The following is a 22,564-nucleotide window of genomic DNA, read 5'->3' as shown; positions in this document are numbered from 1 at the left end:
ACCCTGTACCAATTGTGAGCTGCAGCCCCGAGGCACCTGCATTTCGCTGGTGCTCTGACCTGAGCTCACCCTCCACCTCAAGCATGTGGGTCTCTGCTGATCTGGTTCTTCTTACTCCCACTGATGGAAAAGGTGGGTCAGGGGTTGTTGGACAGGTCTGTGGGCTCTGCCCTGGGGGGCATGCGTTCCCCTTATAGTGAAGATGGTGGGGGAGGGTGGACAGGGACTGAAAGGGTACAAACCCTTCACACCAACCTAGTTGACCGTGACCTGACAATTCTGGGCAACCAGTCTGCATGCCAGGGATCTGCAGTCAGAACAGCTGATTTTGGAGAAACTCAAATCCTGACCAGCACCGCAATCTAGTCCTTATAGCCACCTCTCAGGATGTGCACCTTGACATCATCATAACCTGTATTCTGGCCCTGGAGACACAGACTCCTGTTTTGTCCTGCCCTGAAGAGGACGTCCTGCCTCAACTATTAGACCCCAGCATGGGATGGAAACCCCACTTCCAGCACCTCTTCCTGCTGATCCTGCAGAGAGAAGGGAAATACTGTCTCAGTGTTTCATCTGAAAGGCGTCTGTGGCACCTAGGGTGTCTGCAGCTGCAGTGAATGGGGAGCCCGCCTCAGGCCGGCCGACACAGCACAGTGTGGTCTGCCTTGAGCCGGAGACCGGGAGCTGAGTGCCAAGGTGAGTGCACCTGCCTTGCAGTCCTCTGCGCTCCTGTTCTCACCTCATCCTGGGAGAGACTGTGGCTGGGCCTGAGAGCTGCCCCCCAACATCCAGAGGAGACTGGAGAGAGCCATTGCTAGATGCTTTCTCAAGTCCTGGGAACTTCTGAGGAACCACTGACGCTGTCCTCAGAGCTCTGGTGTTCCAGCTGGGTCCTTGACCACTGCAGAGCCACCCTGACCAGCAGGTAGGATGGTCCTCGTGACTCAAGCCCATCCCAGCTTCCCCTGAGGCAGGAGCTCTTCAGGTGGGTCCCCTGACCTGGAATATCAACATTACCTACAGTTCTCTAGAAAGGCAGATTCTTGGGCCCAGCCAAGTCCTGCTGAATGAGAAGCTGTGGGTCGAGACTGGCAGTGTGTGTCCATGCCCTCCAGGGGACTCTGACTCTCCCCAAGTGTGAGAACCCCTGCCCAAAGGAACAGGGTGTAAGCAAAGGGCAGACACCTGATTACATGGGTTCTCAGGTACCAGAAGGGACATTCATTCTAGAGAAGCAGCTGGAAGACAAAGCCCACAGCAGTATTACCTGAAACCACAGCAGAAACATGCAGTGACAACCAGAACCTCGTCCCAGAGACGAGGTGCCAGATGACCTGTCGCAGTTCCTGTCCCTGAGTTAAGATATAAGTGTGGCACCTGAATCCAGACTTGGCAGACCCAGAGCAGGGACCAGTGGTCCACCTCAGACTGCAGCCCAGCCACACCCCAGTGTTGGGGCCATCAGCCTCAGTCCTAAGGCCTCCAGTGGCCACAGGATGACATTTGACGGGATGTCATCTTCCATCCCACTGCTCCCAGTGGACCTGTGAGACTGGCAGGGACGTTCTCAGGAGTTCTGCATGCTCTCTGGGGAAGGGAAGGCAGCTGGTGTGGGTGAACTCAGTGCTGTGGACCCTGCGGCTTGTCCAGGCTCACCCCTGTCCTACATTGGGATCCCCCAGAGCCATCTAGAGCTCAGTTCACCCACACAGGTGAGGTCCAGAGGCTCTGGGCTTCTCAGAGTCCCCATCCAGGCCCTACCTGTGTATGTCCCCTGAGCCTGCACAGAGCCCAGTGGCCAGGAGCACATGGGTAACAGAAGGCCAAGGCAGCTCCACTAAAGAAAACTGGGGTATGTCCTGGGGACTGGGAAACCCTTGTATACCTTGCACCCCTCACCCAGAGAGGTGCTGGCCTCAGAATGGGTCATTAGGAAGAATCACCATCCCTTTTCTGTTTAGGGCAAGCTCTGAGCTCCATCTGTCTAATTCAGCTGGTTTTAGAAGGTCCACTCCCTGGAATGTAGTAGCCACTGTGCAGTCTGAACACCAACCAATGCTGCATCTGCCATCAGAGAGGAGCTCAGTGTGCAAGGAGTGCATTTCCCAAAGCTCTAGGGAGGAGAGAGCATCTTGGAAGAAATCCTATTCATGAATAACATATTATGATGCAGTGATGTTCTTAGATCACCTGTTTGCCCCTTAGCCAATCCAGTGGCTTATTGTGCTTCTGAATGTTTTATCTGGACCCCCTGGGAGCAGACCTGAGAGCTGTCCAGTCCCACCTTCCCCCCTGGCTGGAAAGGAGAGTGGAGAGGGTGGGGAGGCGGAGACCACCATTTACAAGCAGGTCAGCAGGCGGGTCAGTTACCGAGCAGTGACTTGGCCCTAGGTCTGAGAGACTCCCCTCTGAGGTCGGTTGGGGTAGAGGGTGTGGGACGCTGATATGGGGTCACTCAGAGAAGAGAGCAGCTCAGGGTGGCTGGCTCTGCCAGGCTTGCCATACGTGGGACACAGCAGGGGTGGGCAGCTGAACTCGGGAGCTTCGGCTCCTCTCCCAGCAGTGTCTATGAGCAGCTCTCCCCTGTTTGCACCCCGGGCCCCAGACTGTATTGTCAGCCATCACAGTGCTCTGCACACGGGGCAGCGCCCCTCCGCCCAGGCTCCTCTTCCACGCAGTCACCTGGCTCCCACTCCAGCAGGTTGAGAGCACTGATGAATTATTATAGTGGGGCCCCACCCACTGAGGGACTAATGAATTGACCTGTCCCTGGGTGAGTGTGGCCTTTGTCAGAGCTTCTAGATTACCTAGATTGCCTAGATTACCTAGATTGCACTAGATTGCCTAGATTACCTAGATTGCCTAGATTACCTGGATTATCTAGATTACCCTGGATTACCTAGATTACCCTGGATTGCCTAGATTAACTGGATTACCTAGATTACCTGGATTGCCTAGATTACCTAGTTTGCCTAGATTACCTGGATTGCCTAGATTACCTGGATTATCTAGATTGCTTGGATTACCCTAGATTGCCTAGAATACCTGGATTGCCTAGATTACCCTGGATTACCTAGATTGCCTAGATTACCCTGGATTGCCTAGATTACCCTGGATTACCCTAGATTGCCCGGATTGCCTGGATTACCCTAGATTGCCTGGATTGCCTAGCTTGCCTGGATTACCCTGGATTGCCTGGATTACCCCAGATTGCCTGGACTATCCTGGATTGCCTGGATTACCTAGATTGCCTGGATTACCCTGGATTGCCTAGATTACCCTAGATTGCCTGGATTGCCTAGATTACCCTAGATTGCCTGGATTGCCTAGATTGCCTGGATTACCTAGATTGCCCAGATTACCTAGATTACTTAGATTACCCTAGATTACTTAGACTACCCTAGATTGCCTAGATTACCTGGATTACCCAGATTACCTTAGATTACCCAGATTACCTGGATTACCTAGATTACCCTGGATTGCCTAGATTGACTGGATTGCCTAGATTGCCTGGATTACTCTGGATTGCCTAGATTACCTTGGATTGCCTGGATTGCCTAGATTGCCTGGATTACTCTGGATTGCCTAGATTGCCTGGATTACCTAGATTGCCTGGATTACCTAGATTACCAGATTGCCTAGATTACCTAGATTGATCTCTATCAGGGTGGTGGGGGCAGAGCATTTGGGGGCTGGGACTCACCGGAGCCCCCACCCAGGGCTCAGCATCACTTAGCCCCTGTCTCCCCACATGGGCCCTGTGGGTGCTGCCCGGACTCGAGGCACACAGCAGAGGCTCCTGGTGCCCCATTCAGCTGGAAATGGAGAAGGATCCTGGGCTTTTCCATTTTTGAAACACTTCCAGATGTGCTCACCCAGAGCCCTGTGACATTTGCCCAGAACATCAGTAACCACTGCTAGATTTTTTCTTTGATTTTTAATGCACTTTGCTACTTCTTAATTTAATCTCACATTATAGGTGTAAATTTGTACTCATTTAAATTTTTAGTTGACGTTATAACGTGAGCCTTTTCTGATGTCATTAAATATTTTCATAACCTTCCATGCAGTGACACCGTTGTAATATACACGACCCTTCTCTTGTTGTTGGAAATTACTAAGGTTTTTACAAATGTTTCCATGTTATAAACAGTGTGTGACAAATACCTACAGAGAGAGTTCTCTGTGATGTGGGCTCCCCCTTGGGGTGGACGCTCAGGAGGAGCGCGGGGGGGAGGGGTGGTGTGAGCTGTTCCTGGTGTTTCTCAGCCCGTGAGACTGCTCATGGTCACGCCAGGGAGTAGAAGGCTGCCTGCACTCTGCTGCAGGTGATATGGAGCATCACTGTTGCAGAAATGCTCCCTTCTTATTCAAAAAAGAATTATCCTGTTTGTGAACAAATTGATTTATAAAGGATCGATCTTGCTTTTCAACAATGCCTTTGCCAGGAAATTCTGGAAGAAGTCATGGTTCAAAGTCTAAGTCACACTCCTTGCCTTTTAGAGAATGATCTTACTTAGTGCTTGGTGGGACCTGGCCCCAGCGCCCTCCCCACCTGGAAGGTCGGTCTGTCACCAAGGAAGGGAGAGCTTCCAGGCGGAGGGCAGGGGCTCTCGCTCTCTGTCCTGGCACCTGACACGGCCCCTCCCAGCCACCCATTTAGCTTTGGATTGAGAGGTCAGCCACCAAAGCCACAAGCCCAAGTGTGTCAGTGCAAGGACAGCATTTCACACGACCACGAGGTAGCTGCCCTCCCCAACTGTGCAAGCCTGTCCTCAGCTGGGACACCTGGTCTGCAGCCCAGGGCTCTATAGAACGCCTCTGAGGTCCCGAGTGTCTGACTGAACCTTCCTGTGGCAGAGGAGGGACTGAGACCCACAGTGAGCAGCAGCCACCCGAGGGCACACGATGAGCCAAGAAGCCTCCTGAGTGAGAAGTCTCAGAGTCTGTGCAATTGTAGCTCCAAGGTTTTTCTTTCTATTCACAGGGAAGGCAGTTCCTAAGAAAATTGATAGATAAGAAAAAAAATATTTGTCTATTTAATGTAGTTAAATACGGGGACAGAAAAATGGTCTTAGGTGCTACAGAGTGCATCATTTACGTTCAAACAAGGACTGAGTGCAGCGAGGGACTGGGTTGAAGCCCAGAGGTGCCCACCTGGAGCCTGTGTTTAAAGCCTCCCCCTCTCCCCAGGCCCCTCCACGCACTCTGCACTGCGTGGAAGGAGAAGACTACTTGTTTCTTTCCTTTTTTTTAATCCTCACCTGAGGACATTTTTGCATTTATCTTCAGATAGAGCAGGAGGGAGAAGGGGGGAAGAGAGAGAGAGAGAGAAACATTGAGAGACACACCAAGTGGTTGCCACCCACACAACCCCAGCCAGGGCCAGGGACAAACTGCAACTGAGGTATGTGCCCTTAGTGGGAACCAAACCCAGTCCTCGCTGGTCCGCGCGCTGACTGACGCTCTAACTGCTGAACCAAACCGGCCAGGGATACTCATTTCTTTTCAAAGGAGAAAGAGTTCTGCACCTTTTACCCCCCAGGTCTTACCCCAAGTGCAGTGAAGCAAGGTTTGGGTGTGTTTGCAGATTGCCTGTCCCCTTTCCATAGGTGACACTGGAGAAGTGCTGGGACCTGTGAGGGAGGCTCCCTGGCCCTTGCTAGGCAGACCCCAGGGGCCCTGCTGGAAATGGCTGGAGCCTCTTCCCCAGGGCATCTGGCCTCACTGTCAGGGAGCTCCCGGGCCAGGTCTGCACCGCAGGGCAGTTTCTCTTGTGCCTGCAGATCTGCACAGCTTCAGAAGAATCTGGAAATCAGAGGAGCAAGGACCTATATCTCAGAAGCTGAGGTGAGGGACACACAGAGCTGAACACATGCACACACACTGGCCTCACCCATCGAGACCCCGAGTGAGACCTTGTCTGAATAAGCAGTGACTGCGGTGGTCTGAGGAACTTCTGCCATAGCCCTTCTGATCAGAAATTCTAGAAGACCAGAGCATGCCACAGGCACACTGGGTATGTCCCCCAAGGGCACCTCCCTGCTCACACAGACAAACAGACTGGAGACAAGTGGATAGAGATGCTGTACTCAGAGACTGGGAGACCCCGGAAGGATGCAGGGGATGCTCTGAGCTTACCTCCTCTGAAACGGGGATTGCCTCACTCTCCCCTGCTTACTGTCTGAGAGCCAGAATCGCCTCTTCAAAACCCGTGTATGCGTCATGAGAAGCTGACATCACTTGACATCTAAGTTTAGTAAAGGAGTGGTTCTGAGGACAGCAGGAGAGCCACAGCCTGGAATAAAGATTCCGTGACCACGTGTAGCACTGCAGTGACGTTAAGCCCTGTTAAACACATGCCTGGGTCGTGTCGCATTTGTGCTGTTACAGAGCAGGCTGTAAGCACAGTAAGCCTGTTACGTGCATCTTAGGATAAGGATTCCTCATGGTTAGTGGGAAGTGGAATACAAATAGCTGTGTCTACCTGAGACATTGTCCAAACACTGAGTAGGAACCAGTGGGCAGGTGGATGTGCTTATAAGTTACATTTCAACCAAAAAGTGCCAAAGAAATTTCAGTGGGTGGTTTCCCAAGAACACAGCTCTAATTCTCTTTATGATGACTAGGTTTGAAGGCACATTATATATAGCCTAATGCCCATTACACTGGAGCAGCTTTGAAAATCTCTGTGGGTAAGAGCTCATGTATTTTGCTTGCTATAACTTATTAGAAAAATGCATGTTTAAGAAGCTTCACAGTTTCTAGGAAGGAGTGTGCATATGGGTGTATGTCTGCATGTCTACGTATCTGTAAAATGCTGTACACCTGACATGCGTTTACACAGAGCTGCATTTCTTTGAGCTGGAATGCTCATGCACCCCTCCATTCCCAAGATCAATGTGTGGACATCCTGACCCTCCAACTGTCAGCATTTTAAATATTCAACAATTGGATAATTGCTCACCAATCACATATAGAATAAATGCTTTGTCCTGGAGCATCTGAAGAAAAGGAGCATATTTGAGAAAGAGGAGGAAATTTTTAGCACTTTGTATGTATTTTTTTACATATTTACCCCCAGGGCAAAGATGTAACTGGTAGAATCATGAATTTTTATATAGCTTCTCAGTTTTTCCTATCTTAATTATTGTAATTCAGGGTAGTATGTTGGTGTAACTTCAGGATCTTGATTGTATTGCTACAGTATTAAGCGTAGCTATAGCAGTAAATGTTGGTACAGTGTTATTACTACAGTAGTAACTGTTACTGCAGTATTAAGTATTACTACAGTATTAAGCATAGCTACAGTATTGTGTTGCTACAATATTGCTTATTACTACAGTATTAGGTGTTACTACAACATTAAGTGTTACTACAGTCTTAAGTGTTGCTGTGGTGTTAGATGTTGCTATGGTATTAGGTGTTGCTACAGTATTAGGTGTCACTATAGCATTAGGTGTTGCTACAGTATTAGGTGTTGCTATGGCATTAGGTGTTGCTATGGTATTAGGTGTTACTATAGCATTAGGTGTTGCTGTGGTACTAGGTGTTGCTATGGTATTAGGTGTTGCTGTGGTATTAGGTGTTGCTACAGTATTAGGTGTTGATATGGCATTAGGTGTTGCTATGGTATTAGGTGTTGCTGTGGTATTAGGTGTTGCTACAGTATTAGGTGTTGCTATGGCATTAGGTGTTGCTATGGTATTAGGTGTTACTATAGCATTAGGTGTTGCTGTGGTATTAGGTGTTGCTGTGGTATTAGGTGTTGCTACAGTATTAGGTGTTGATATGGCATTAGGTGTTGCTGTGGTATTGGGTGTTGCTATGGTATTAGGTGTTGCTACAGTATTAGGTGTTGATATGGCATTAGGTGTTGCTGTGGTATTAGGTGTTGCTATGGTATTAGGTGTTGCTACAGTATTAGGTGTTGATATGGTATTAGGTGTTGCTACAATATTAGGTGTTGCTATGGCAGTAGGTGTTGCTGCTGCACTAGGTGCGGGTAGCAGTACAAAGTGGCCCCGTCACTTGCTGGTGATGTGGTCACAGCTGCTGCTTCCAGCATTGAGTTTCTCTGTAGACTAATACAGACCAGAGAGTCTGTGCTGCTGTCACTGTGAAATGTGACCTAGAACCTTTCTGATGGGAGGGTTGTTAGCTTGTAAATATCCACAAAGATAAATTTGAAACTAACACTGTTGACAGTCTAACCAGCGTGTTCGGTTCCAGCAGTTCTCTCTCTGGACGTGTTCCTTTAAGCTGAAGTGAGTGAGCTGCTTCAGACGCGGTGAGCCGCAGGGACACAGCACACAGTGGGTCCCCAGGAGAAGCAATCTTTCTGGTTTGTGTCCACATTGACCTCTGCGCAGCGAGGCTGAGAGGCTCTTGCTCTGAAGGTGGGAGGTGCCTCCCAGTGCTGACTTTGGCATGTCACTCCATCCCTCTGGCCTAGCTTCTTCTCTTCGAGATGGGAAGATGGACAAAGTGCTTTCTGAGGGTCCTTTCTTCTCGAGAGTCTGTCGTTCTGGGGACATTATCTCAGTGGTGTCTCCTAGCACAAAAGTCACGAGCTCAGAGTAAACTAGCTCAGGAAACCCTGGACGCCATCTGCGATTTTCAGCCAAAAGAGAAAGCGTCTAAGTATATTTTATGGCAGTTTAATTTGCCACTTTTATTGCCAAGACGTAGATTGTTGGGGTCATTTTATCCTACACTGTCAGGATCTTGTGTGTAAATGGCAGGTAGTGAATGTTCTGTAGTCAGAGAGGAGACAGCACACGTTGTGTTGAAAGCCAGATGCTGGTCGAACCAGATCTAAGGACAGGTGGGCCCATACCAAAGTGTCAGAATCACCAACCAGCAGGAGCCAGGGTGCAGAATACTCATGCCTTCACTTGGCAGGTGGGAGTTTAGAGTGATTACTCCCATGGCACGGTTCTGGAGGCCAGGGTGGAAATAGTTACTTGAGATAAAATGAGCACATACGAGAAAGTAACAATAACAAGGCAGATTATGAAGCGATGCTCAGTGTCTAATGAAGGTGCTTTGTTTTGTTGTCAAGGTTCTAGGCACCTTTAAAAAAGTTTTTTTTTTCATGTGCTTATTGCCCATTTTTTTATCTTTCTTGAGAATGGTACAGAGTTCTTAAAGGTAGAGGACCCAGAATCCTAGACCGAACAGGAATGACTCAGGGAAGAAAGAACTTGAGGTGGGGGTAAAGGGGCCAGCAGGGGACGGCTGCAGGCAGTGCGGTGGTGGTGAGCATGGGATGCAGGAGGCAAATGAGGGCAAGTGGCAGCTATGTGAGGGATGAAAGTGGGCTTGGCCGGCACCTGCAGTTGGAGGGGGCAGCACCCACTCTTCTCCGAGGGAAATTCTCTCCTTTAGTCACTGACCACCTCATCGCACATGGGGGTCACAGAACGTGGGTTTAGGAGGGTCCACACTCTCTAAACACATGCCCCAGACTTGCCTTCTAAGGTGCCAACCCGGAGTCTCGCTTCCCAGGATGCACCATGGACTCAAGCAGGCCCCTGAGCCCTGTGAGGTCTAACGGGTAGAAAGGGCTTGGGTGTTGTCACATTGACTAGCAGTCAGTGAGAAGGGGTCACACAGGGGCAACGGGCTTGTCTGTGACTGGAGGACGGTTTTGTGTACAGTTCACCTTAGTGGATGGAGGAGAGACCTGGAGCGTCAAAGCATGTGAGCTGGCAGAAGACACCGGACGTGTGCGAGCAGCTGCTTCCAAACAGTTGAGAGACTGAATCCAATGGTTTGCAGAAGGGAGGGCCAGGAAGTACACTGACCCAGTGAGACAGAAGAACAGTGTTCGTCCTAATGCTCTGGGCTTGGCAGCCCCAGCCACGTAAGGTCTGAGCAACACGTGAGCCCTCTTGACATTTCAGGAAGCTACGTGTGTATGGCTGAGAGGAATGTATCAGACACAGTCCCACCGCAGTGCTGGCTGTGTGCTCTGTAGAAGGCCCCCTGCCAAATTGAAGAGGGGCTTTGAATAGCATTACTGAGGAGCATCGAGTCAGCGGACATGTCATCGTCTCCCAGCAGCCTGGGTGCATCTGGTGGTGGAAGGCGGTCCTGGTCACCGTGGCAGCAGACAGTGCTTGTTGTGCGGGCAGTTTTGATGCGGGAGAGATGCATCAGACAGTCGATAGATAGATAGATGGGTGAGAAGACAGGAGCTATGGGCACGTGTCCATAGGCGTCAAGACTCACAGAGGCAGGGGCAGACCCTCGCAGAGCAGAAACGCACACTTACTGCTGCAGTTACTAACATCACCTGGACAGACACAGAGTGAGCAAATTAACAAGTTGGGTCAGATCCAGGACCGTCTTGTGAGAAGAGCGGTTGGTGTGGGACTGAGACCTGACCAATAAGCTGTGCATATGCTTCTGAGATTATTGACTTGGGTTCCCCTCGAAACATGTAAAAATTTGCATAAATCTCTGAATTCTGTTTCTTTCATATTAGAAATACCATGTATACCAGTATTTGTTTTCAGTTTTTTTGGTTATATTAAGTATTATTCTTGCTTTGATGACTATTTTTAAGAGAGGTGACAGTTACCCTGGTGTCTCATAGGCTGGAGGCTCAGCCTGCGTGCTGCTCTCTGTCACAGTCTCCCCTCCACTACCCCCTCATGTCCTCACACGCATATGTGACTGCGCCCTCTAACACTCCCTGCTCCTGCATGGGGATCTGGAGGCCCACAGTTAGTCCCCAGGGGCCTGGCCCTGCCCACTCAACCCCTGCCCCCCACGCCCACGCCCACGCCCACCCACCTCTGCACCCCCGACTCCAGTGTTCTGTCCTGATTTAGTCCCGGAACTCCATGCTCCCTCTCATGTCCATGTCTGTTCAGGTTCTGTTTGTTTGACATGTATAGCGACAGTCTTTTTCTCCCACACATTGTGCGTGTCTCCTTCAAAGCCCCTCCCCAGCATTGCCCTTCCTGGGGACTCCCTGGGCCCCTTGACTAGCCGTCCTTGTTCCTTATGACAGTACACCCTCTGCGTGTGTGTATCATGACGTTTGCCCCACATCATCCATTCGTTCAACAACTGCTCAGCAGTGCCTACCCCGTGACAGGCCCTCGGGCACCGTGGCGAGCAGGAGGACGGGATGTGCACGGTGTGCTGCCTTGTCTGAGTCCCCGTGGGTCCCAGGTGCTGCAAGCTGAGAATCTGTGCCTTCCACCCACCCCTGACTCCAGCATCGCACAGAGACTTGCCTGGAGGAGGCTCCCAGACTGATGTGCACTGGACAAGGTCGTGGCCAACAGGTTTCACCATGACCAGGTCTTCATGTCAGCTCAGAGGCCATGAGAATCTCTCCCAGATACTCACTGAGCGGTGAGGCCACGCATCTAGGTCCAGACCAGTGCAACGTGCCCACAGCACACTGGCTCCTCTGTCTTTCCCTGTGGTCCTGGCAGTGTGTACATGGGGTTCCCAGCCTGCAATCAGCATAGTTTTGGACAACGGCCTTTGTTCATAGAACAGCTGTGAAATCCTGCTGTGAAGGTCTTACCCAGGTCTGGGCAAGTCCAGCATGACTGAGTGGTGACTGCCAATAACAGAGTTCGTTTCTGTGGTGCTGGAGCAGGACTGATGTTGGCCTGAGTGTGAATTGGGTGGTGCTCTCATTGGCTGGCATGGTGGGTCATTATGTATAGAGATGTCATTATGTCCAAAGAATATACAGATCCAAATGCATCCAAAGCTGTTTCACAACATATATTTTTATAGTGCATGAGCTCATTCTTTTCAGTTGTACATCACTGGACCTGTGTTGTCAGTGGCATGGCATTATGGAGAGCTCCATGAAGCAGCCTCCTAGGTGGATAGGAATGGCAGGCTGCTGTGTGGAAGGACAGTACTAGGGAGCTGGGGGTCAGACCTGATGGTGGTGGTGAGCAGATGAGTGCAGCCTAGGCTTCTTGGGAAAGTGTCCCAGCAGGTTTGGGCACACGTGTGAGCACGTGTGTGCCTAGACCCTGGCCTTTGTACACGGGTGGTCATGCCAAACCTTAGCTCTCTTGATCCAGAGTCCTGATGCTCTGATCCTCAAAGACGATAACACAGCTCACCTCTCTCTCTCTCTCTCTCTCTCTCTCTCTCTCTCTCAACAGTGTGTATGGTTGCCCCTTGGCCAAGAAAAGAAAAACACAAGATAAACAGCCCCAGGGGCCTGCCCCCAAGCGGACACCGTTCTCGGTGAAAGCGGACAGCTCCTCTGTGGACGATTGCTACGAGAGCGACGGGACAGAGGACAAGGAGGGGGACGGGGAGGAGGAGGACTACTCTGAGGATGAAGACGAGCCCAGGGAAGACGACGACGAGGACGAGGAGGTGGACCGCGAGGAGGAGGAGGAGCTGGAGGACGACGACGACGACGATGACATGGAGGATGTGGAGGACGAGGAGGACGACGAGGATGATGAGGAGGACGAGGAGGACGAGGAGGAGAATGGTAATCTCTCAATATCTGCAGCCTGCTGAGTGGGCCAGTTCTCCAGCGAGAATTCCTGAGTCGACATTCACGATACATTCATGATTGCCACATAAATAAGCCTTTCTGGTCAGTGTGGAAAGTTAGCCTTTACCCGTCTTTAACTTCTTTTATCAAGAATTCCTTTCAACTGTGTCAGATGTTAGATTCTATTCCACTTGAGTCGTTACCCAGTCTGGTCCTCACTGAGGTTTTCTGAGACATTCCCAGTGTGATGAGCTCAGCCACCTTACCCAGAAAGTTCCGTCCGCACACCTGCTTGTTCCTTTTGCATGTTCGTGGATGCTCTGTCAAGAGGTGCAGTTACTGGCAGAAATAGTGCTGTAGGGTGCTTAGTCCACACGCCACCCGGGGTGGGCGCTGTGGGATCCACTGGGGAGACTGCGGAGCCTCCTTCAGTGCCTGTGCCTGTCTGGAGGGAGGGCGTCCCTGACCTGGACTGACCGATGAGCCATCTCTGCTGCGATGTGGAACGGGTGCTGCCCGAGGCCTGGCGCTGCGGGGATGGGCACAGCAGGAGCTGCTGCCCAGGGCCTGTCCAGGTGACCGTTCGGTCTGCAGTTTCTGTTAGTGTCAGACTCAAACACAACTTCAAAACGAAACCTTTCGTAAAGGTCATTTCTTCTCTAGAAAGTGGAAGTTTTCTGAAGAGTCTTTGTTTTCCTCAGAGAAATGCCAAAACATCTTTGAAAGCAAAGGGAATATTTTTTCTCACGCCTCTTCCATGGGCTCAGCTGCTCAGGAATCCGAGCTCGGGGACGGTGTTGTCTCAGGGCCGAAGATGGCTGTGTGAGCCAGTGGATGAGCGAGCTTAGATCAGGAGGGTCAGGCGGTCGTGCTGGTCTCAAGTGGCAGGAGAAGCTGGCTTTCCTCCTTCAGAATCACGATGTTTGTTCTGGGAAACCTGAGTCTCGTGAAACCGCCCAGCTTGTCACAGTGGCTGAGATTCCCTGTGAAGACAAGTTACCACTCATTGCACATAGACATACAGACATATCCAGGTGCATGTACACACCCACACACACATTTCACCAACTGAAATTCTGTCTCCCAAGGTGCTGGTTCTTGTGATCATGCCAAGTGTGGTGTGAAGACGGCCTGATCAGGTAGGACAAACAGACAGAGGCACCATATGGCCCTGGTGCCCCTAAAGGGAGCTGCCATCAAAGGGTTAGAGACAGCAGCTCTGCAGTGAAATTGGGAAGTTAGAGACGGGCCAGTTTGGCGAATTGTTTCTGGACAGCGTCTGAAATGTGTGTAGTTATGGATAAAATCACAAGTTGTTGGGGCTCACTAATGATTGTGATTGACCATGCTACTACAAAGCGGCATAAATGTCGCTCTGTCATATTCCCGTGCTGCTGGACAGTGGTAGGCACTCCTGTTTGAAGTCAGGGGCGTTCGTGTATGCACTGGGCTCATGGAGGAGAGGGTGGTCTGTGTGTGTCATTGAACTCTTAACCAGATTCCAGGTTCTGCTCTTCATTGCTGGAGTTCAACTTCCAATTTCAGTTTAATTAGGGTCATACTTTAAATAATCTGCTTTGAAAGATACAAAATGCCACATTTTCAAAAAGTAGTCAGCATGACTGAAATGGTTTTACAGACTATGTAGGGCTTCTTTATTCTGACTTAGAACATAACTTTTTAAAAGTGGGATAGCAAATCAAAACGGATGACCATTTTTTAGAAAATTCAAGTGAGTGGGCATAATAAATGGAGGTGTGGTAGCACCGTGAAGCAAACCACTGCCTGGTTATCATATGGGCCCCAGAATGTCTAGTCCCAGGACCCAGCTGGCATGTGACCAGTACTCAGCAGACATGGAGTTTGAACCTGAAGCATGTTAGGAAGAAGGTTCCAGAAAGCAAATACCCATTAAGAGATCATCATCTGTCAGGTTCCTGGTTTCAGGACTCATACTTCACATCCTGATCCCCAGGTAGGCACCTTCCCGAAAGATCTATCCCGTGAACGCGAAGGGAATCACCTGGAAGTACTGGAGGAGCCCCTGCTGTGGGGTCGCTGAGCTGGGTCTCTCGCAGGAGAGTGTGGTGGCATCCCCCTCAGAGAGCCTCGTGTGCTCCTACACCCGGGAGCCATTCAGCACAGGCGGGCCCACAAGGTGTGCCCTTTGCTGGGGTTCTGTGGCTGCGAGTGCTCTGCAGGGGCCACCAAAGTCTCGCTTTGTTTCTTAGTCAAAGGAAAGTACCCCCAGCTCAGAAGAAATCACTCCAGAACCTGGATCCTGGAGGCTGGTTCTCCACGTTTCTCCATTGTAGGGAGAAGGATTGCCTGGAGGAGCCCCACGAACAGTTGACCCAAGACCCCACTTAGCCAGTATCATTTGGAGCTATTCCAGGTGGATTACACTCCAGCTATTTCATAAACCTCCAGGGTCAGAATCTTCCGAAAGAGTCTAGATCAAAGGGCCTGTACAGCTTTGTTGATAGAACACTCATTTTACATGATCACACTCCTGTCGACGTCTAAGTTAGTAAAATAAGGCTTTGAAAGGCATACATCTGTCGGTCTCCTGGTTTATACCCTCACGCACCAAACTGCTGTCTTACCAGCCGCTAGGCTTGCGCAGAGCCAGTCAGCAGGAGCTGCTCCCCGCCACAGAGCAGCACCCTGGGGGCGAGCAGTGCAGGTGCAGGACACCCGTGGGCAGAAACCGCACGTCCCTGAGAAGCCACTGTGGGTGTGATGACTAGAGTTCTGGGCCACTGTCTTGAAGTCGGTCGGTCTTTTGTGTTCCTTGGTTTACACTCATGGTGACCCTGTGTCCCTGGGCCATCAGGTTTTCTCCAAGGCTGTGCCTTTTCCTTAGCCAAGGAAGCGCAGTTAACAGAGAAGTAGAGCAGTCCAGGCAGTGGGAAGAGAGCCTCCGAGTCGGTGTGAGAGGCTGGCTCCCGCGTGCGTGTCCACTCGCAGCAGGTGTCCTCCAGCGTGGAGCACAGGACAGAGTGGTGCAGAGTCTGACTGCTACTAATAGGCTGCTGTTTTCCAGTGGAGCATTTTCTGCCTCAATAAGTTGAAATGTGGAGTTTATTGGCAGGTGTTTTAAGTAAAATAAGTATATGCAAACCAACAGATTATTACGATAGGAGCCCACAGAGTATAGAAGAGCCATTATTTATAACATGAGAATTAGGTATTTATTTTAATTCCAAAGGTCCTCCATCATTGCAGCTACATATGAACCAAAATGTTGCTAATAATGGCCATTTCTAGTAGGGCAGCAGTGATCCTCACTGACTGTGTGAGGGAGGCAGGTGGAGACGGTCCTCCTGTCTGTGTGCTCCTGAGACGCCGAGGCTCAGGAAGAGTGGGCTATTTTCAGGAGTGGTGGAGATGAGGGCAACCCTGTGGGTGGTCTTCTTACTTCAGAGCCCAGGTTCTTTGCATCCCTTTCTGCTTATTTGAACAACAGGGAAGAATATGTCAGTAATTCGTTTCAGATCACATTACATTCATATTTCATTAATTAAAATTACATTTATTGCCCAGTTCACATGTAATAGGCTGGTTTTTGGATGAAAAATTTTATTTTCACAATTCATTTTAATGGTCTAAGTGTGCATTTATTAAATAAAAGTTCCCTTGGTATCCTGGAAATAAGAAAGTAACTATTCAGGGGTCATAGATTTTTCTGATCGCAGATTTTGTGTGTGGTATGGTGAATACCTTTTTGGATTCTTGTGATTTGAGAGATACAGACTAAATGGTTATTGATGCCTAGTAGGTTACTGTTTATTTTCATACTTCAGCCCTAAAAAGAAAACCTCTGTAGAAAATGTGAGCACACCTGTGTGGGTCTGTGGGAACACACCCTGCGCCTGCCCACGGACAGAACTGGCCAGCAGGAGGAAGACGAGCCTGCGGGGCACGTCGAGGGGGGCTGTCCGCTGCCTCCCTGCTGCGTGGCTGCCTCCCGGGCTGCTCGCCGGGTGCTCGGGGTGGTCCTGTCTGCAGTGGCGCTCAGGACTCGCAGGCAGTGCGCTTGGCCGTTGGGTTAAATGGGGTCGGATCAGAGGCTCCCTTTCCTGCAGGCTCGCTGGCCTCACTGTCCTCCATACTCATTGCTGAGACGCTCACTTCGAAGGAGGTGGTTTGAGGAAAGGTTAAGAGCCTTTGAAAGCAGGACAGGATTGTGCCAGGCAAGGCAGAGCGCAGAGTCAAGATGAAGACCTGTGGCGTGGCGCCTAGGGCGTGCTTGTCAGCTGCGTCATTTGGCCCCTGTCCTCCCTGCTGCCATCCTCAGCAGCACTGTGGGCAGAGCCTGTCCATCTGGTCCTGACCGTGCTCACTGCCCTTGCCATGAGACGGTCCTTGGCCTAAGTCCAGCTTCTAACAGGCCATTTCCTCCCTGCAGTAAATCAACTTTCTTTGAAACAAATTTAAGTATATCCTCCTCACAGAAACAGGTTTAAAAAAAAAAAAAAATTGCCTAGTTTCCAGAACGCGTTTTCTTTCAAATAGGATAATGCGCCAAGCCCAGGTTATTAAAGTATCATGACAATGTTCAATAGATGGGCTTGAATTTTCATCAGACAGCAGCAGAATGAAGGTGATGAGGGGTCTGTGTTGTGGCCTCTGAGTTCCCCAAACCCCGTTTAGGATATTGTTCTCATGTCGATCAGCCAATTACCCTTCCTCTTTCATTGTTCCCAGGGACGGGTCCCTGAGGAGGGAGGCCAGTTGAAATGCAGGCAGGCTGTGAAGTCGGAATTAGCCAGCCATTTTCTGCTGCGGTCAGCAGGGAGGCAGCCACTCCAGACCCACGTGGAGACAACATTTTGTATGCAAGGTTTCAGCTGCGAGAGGCTGTGGGCACAGTTGGGAGAAATGATCTCATGATTCTTTATCATCTTAACATTAATCTTTCTCTACATCCAAGAAGGTGCAATTCAGGAGGTTTAGCACATGGATGTGTTGAAGTGTGCAGCTCTACGGCTTCTGATTGAGCAAACGCAGAATTAGACATTTCTAGATATCAGTCTGTGATATAAATTAAACTTCCTTCATGCAAACTAATTTTGCATAATTACAAAACATAATTATTATATCTTATATTTTATTAACTGTCAGACACTTTGATACAAGCAGAAAGCTTGCTAAGAACATAATGTTAGCATATCTAAGATGCAAGGAGCATGCGTGAGTGTTGGGGAAATCTTTTCTGTGTGGTAGTGAGACATCAAAGAGGTAGGAGGATAGATTTAATGTTTTCATTCCATTTGTTTTTAATATTCATGTGAAGGAATTGCCAGGTTATTTGCCTTGTCGTATTCATTTGATTTTATTTCAAGTGCTAGTTTGTCAGTGTTGAGCATAAAGCCCAGGGATAAGTGTGTCTTCCGGTGCTGGTTGGACTACTTGTCTTGGGAAGTGACTGCCTCTCACGGGCCCTCACTTTGACTCCACAGCTGAGGAAGGTAACACTGCCTTTCAGTCACCCACCTGTCTTGTTCCAAAGTTCAGAGAAGCTGCCCTCTTGATAGCACTTTTGAGAGGTGAGCAGCTCTGAACAGGGTGCAGCCCCTGCTGTGGGAGTGGCTTTGCGTGGTCCACCCTGTGTGTGCCAGCTCCCTGCGCATCTGAGCCCGGGCCTCGGCTGCACACGGCAAATGCAGTGTGTAAAGGCTGCATCACTTTGGAGGGTTCAGAGCATCGTCACAGCTTATTCCAAAAACTGGGAGGTGTTTCCTGTGTCCCCACAGGAGCTCTGAGTTCCCTGGGGACAGACACTAAGCAGACATCGCACTTTGCCCACAAGAAACACAGGACATAGCATGAAAGAGTGCATGTGACATAGGACATGCACTGAGGTTCTTCACAAAGGGCAGAGCCAGAGGCCTGAGCCGAAATGGGGCTGACAGGTGTGAGCTGAGCAGGAGAACAGCAGTCTCCAGACACTGAAGAGGGTGAGTGTCTACTGCCAAAGGTCGGTTGTTTTTGAAGGGTCTTTGGGAACAGACGAGATTCTTTCCTATGTGACGGGATTAAATGAGGAGAGGAGGGACAGCACCCCAGGTCCCCTAGTTCTCTCCCAGCCAGACACCCGTGGGAGCAGCACACTCGCTCCAGGCCCATCTGTGACACAGGTGGACGCTCTCCATCTCCCTAGTTCACTCACCCAGGCTTCTTGCACTGCTAGCCGGGTGCTCAGGGTGGTCTAGGCGATTGGGAGAGTCTTTGAACTCTGTGTGCATGTGTGAGAAAGAGAGAGGGAGAGAATTGGTTGGCATGTTTCAGTCTGTCTCAGTCTGTGGACTTCAAATAGCTTGTTTTCTGTGGGTATGGATATAATGACCTTACTTTTTATAAGTCCCCAAGTTTAGACTAGCTGGATACCTGAAATGTCATCGAGTAGACAGATCCTCAAAACATGATGAGTCAAGGAGAGCGTTCGTTCACGTTTCCTCCGCTTGGAGCCCTGATGAGTAGACGCTGGAAGAAGCATGATGCAGTCGCTTTATTACAGTGATCATGCAGCTTGGATCCCTTGTGAAAACTGTTATTTTTCCTTCAGTTTGTCTCATTTAGTGTAATGGAAATTTTAAAGTCGTGTTTTAGCTTTTAAAATGGACAACATTTAACATGAATAGGCCAATATCCTCCTCAAATATCTAAATAATTTTTGATGTGTTTTTTGGGCCCCATTAGAAAGAATGTTTCTGCCTCCCAGGATGTGGGGGTTTAACTGCACAAACATGAGACCTAACTGGAGACGTGAGATGGGATGCGTGGTGCCCAGCTTCTCTAGGGCAGGCTGAGAGGGAGGGCCACAGCAGGTGCGCCAGGCTCGCAGAACCCAGCGGCTTTCCTCTGCCACACAGCCACAGAGAGGGCCCTCCTGTGGGGACAGCCCTGGGGCCAGGCGTCTGCCCACTGGCTTCGCTTTTCTTGGCTGAGTCCATTCACCGGTGCATCAAGTAAATGCTCCTTGAGCACCTTCGTGAGATACGCTCACGGGAAAAACAAGCATGACCAGAGCTCAACTCCTGCTGAGCATTCCTGTGCCGTGCTGGCCCTGCGCTGGCCAGCATGGCAGCCCCCAGGTGCACGCGGTCATTGACATGTAAGTATTTTAAATTTAATAAATTTGAATTTAAATTAAATTAAAATTTCTTAATGTTGAGAGTCTGGCTTCGCCTCCTCCAAAGGCGCTCCTAGAGGTGCTTACAGGTGACGTGCCCCCGCCTCCTATCTGCCCGGTGTCCCCTTCTCCTTGCAGCCCCCCGATTCTTCCAGACACTGCCTGGGCCTTTCCTGGCCCCTCACTCTACTTTATTTTCTCCAGAACACAGCCCCTGCTCAGCACCACAGTTTTATTTACTTTCTGCTTGCTTCTGTCTCTCTCACCAACTGAGTGAAAGGAACCCACCAGTGCACAGGGCGCAGGACTAGGGGCATCCCGCACCCCAGCTGAACTGCCCACCATCTCTCCCGACAAGACAGAGGCACGGAAAACCCCAGCCGTGACTGCCGGGACGTCTGGCTGCGGCTCAGTGAGCAGCTGTGAGTGAGTGAAGGAGCCGTGTCCTGTCAGTGCCCAGACCCTCAGTGCGGCCTAGGCGACGCCGTGACAGCTGAGGACTTTCTGTGATCTTGCAAAAGGGGCCATACGTCACCCTGTCCAAGTGTTTTTGCATTTTGTGGTGTGAGGAAGATACCTGGAAAGGCTAATATCTGCCCCGAATTCGTAAAAGGCTGCTGGAGTTTTCCGTGCCTCTGTCCTGTCGGGAGAGATGTTGGGCCGTTCAGCTGGTGCACGGATGCCCCCAGTCCTGCGCCCTGTGCACTGGTGGGTTACTTTCCCTCAGGCCATGTGTGTCCACGGGAAATGTCTGGCCCACACGCCTTTTCAGTCGCAGGAAGGCTTTAAGGCAGTGACAGGCCCCAAAGTCAGTAAACACTTAGAAGTATGAAATTGGTGGGGAGCGTGTCTCTGAGGGGAGCCTGTGCCCTGAGTCTAGAGATGACAGGGAGCCAACCGCACAGCCTGACAGGGTGCAGGGGAGTGTGTGACTCACCGAGGTGCAAAGCGAACCTGAGTGTAGAAATTCAGCCCCTCACTCCTACGTAAGGCAGGCGGACTTCGTGGCACAAGACTGAGGCCAGAGAACCGCGGAGGAAGCAGCCTGCAGTTCCGAGGAGGGCTGCAGCGGGGCTCAGGTGATGCACGCGATCCCCCAGAATCCCCTCCCTGACCACGAGCATCGAGCCCAGCAAAGAACCCGCTGTCCGAAGGACAGAGCGAAGGTCCGAAGGACGCGGGCACCACTAGAGGGGCGTTCCTTAGGGGACAGATCTGAGAGGTGGACACTACTAGTTACCCTGAGGGTATTGTCACCTGCATGTGCCTCGTCTGTGCACAGGTGAGGAAGGGCGTGAGGCCAGCAAGGAGGAGGCAGCCGGGCTCAGCGCCTCCCCTCTCTGCCCTCTGGGGATGACGAGTGTCTCCCCACGGCAAGCTCCCTGAGCACAGAGCTCCAGGGCCCTGGTGAGAGCTCCTGTCATGGAGTCAGGCATGTACTGGCCTGTGCACCCTCCGCACACGCAGCTGACTGCCAACACAGCATAAGCTGCAGGCCCGACACGGGGCCTTTGGGCAGCACACGGCGCAGGGAGGGCACAACCATCTACACATACTGCCTCTGCTTCCCTTAACTAAAAACTCCACCTGATTCTCAGTGTTTCTTCATAATCAATAAGGAAACCGCATGTCAGTTATCAGTAATGCACTTTAAATAAACGTAAGAGATCAAGTATTTCATTAGTCTGGAAACAAAACTCAGACGCCCTTCATCCACACGCGTGGCCAGCGGCGCAGTCGGGTGCAGGCCTGAGCCTGCCACGGGCACACCCGGTGCAGCTGCAGTGCGTGGGTGCCCTGCTGCTGGCACCGCGGAAGTGGGGAGCTAGCCTTGCGGTTTGGGGACAGAAGATGGTTGTGGTAGAGAAATGCCTTGCGGTTTGAAAGAGAAAATAGGTCAAAGAATGGACCGTGTCTGAGTCTGTGCAGCAGAGTGGAAGCAGGGAGTGTGGGGGACGAGAGGCCCTCACAGGCCCTCACGGGCCCTGCCCTGAGGTGGCCCTGGGCTCTCAAAATGTAAGCCAAGGACTTGAGGACACCCAGGAGCAGCTCTTTGATCAGGAGACATGTATTTAGAAAAGAGCAGGATTCATCACGTAGCTCTCAGGGGCTCCTAGCAGGGGTCTGTGGTCGTCGGGACCCTCCTCAGGTCAGGGCGCGCTGTGAGCCCAGCACCCCTCCTCAGGTGGGGTGGCCTCGCCTGCTCTTCACGGCTCCTGCTCTCCAGCCTGGGATGTGTGGAGGCCAAGGCCGCCTGTTCTGCTCGAGCGGAGAAATGCCTTCTTGGATCTTTTCATTTCTTGGGTAGTTTATCTTTGAGATGGCATCGTTCTTTAATCTCCAGAATATTCACAAGGTGCGGAGAGGAAGGGAAGCAGGTAGTGATGGGAAAAGACGTGGGCTGGTGACAGGGAACAGGTCACAGTGCCAACCTCGAGGGCACAGGCTACAGCAACTCTCTGGACTCTCGTTTCTTCCAGTGGAGTGGAGAGTGTTGCCCAGTTGTCTCTGGTTCTTTCTAGCACGGATGATCTGTGACCCTAAGACAGACAAGGCTCACTCTGGAGAAGGTGGCCCGGTCCACACACTTGTACCCCTGAGGGTCATGAGGTCAGCTCCAACTGGGAGAACTGAGCCTCCCGAAACCCCGAATCACTAGCCTGTGGCTGCCTAGACTCAGTCTGAAACTCCCCACAGACTGAAGCGAGACAGACCACACTGGCAGAGGCTGGAAGCAGAGGTTGTGGCAGTGAAGTCCAGAGAGATGCTGCTCCGGAATCTCCCGCTTGTGGGACGTGCTCACCCACCTCTCTGTCCACCCTCCCCTCAGGGTGCTCCCTTCATGCATGTTGAGCTGGTGGTGGGCTTGTGAGTGTGAGGGTCCCTTAGGGGTCCCCTAGGTCAGCACTTCGTTGTTAAGAAGGGGA

General features: G+C 51.0%; 1 protein-coding gene across 1 annotated transcript in view; it reads left to right on the top strand.

The window, feature by feature from the left end:
* Positions 1 to 22,564, top strand: part of MYT1L (myelin transcription factor 1 like) — a 149,619-nt gene that overhangs the window by 49,612 nt on the left and 77,443 nt on the right. Inside the window, exon 7 of the mRNA XM_036262841.1 lies at positions 12,153 to 12,493. Within this exon, the coding sequence (XP_036118734.1) occupies positions 12,153 to 12,493 (341 nt within the window). The remainder of the gene's footprint in view (positions 1 to 12,152; positions 12,494 to 22,564) is intronic.

The sequence above is a fragment of the Molossus molossus genome, unplaced genomic scaffold (assembly GCF_014108415.1).
Source record: "Molossus molossus isolate mMolMol1 unplaced genomic scaffold, mMolMol1.p scaffold_m16_p_15, whole genome shotgun sequence".
NCBI classification, from domain to species: Eukaryota; Metazoa; Chordata; class Mammalia; order Chiroptera; family Molossidae; genus Molossus; species Molossus molossus.
The sequence above is the reverse complement of the archived record's forward strand: the minus strand, read 5'-3'. Positions and strand labels throughout refer to the sequence as shown.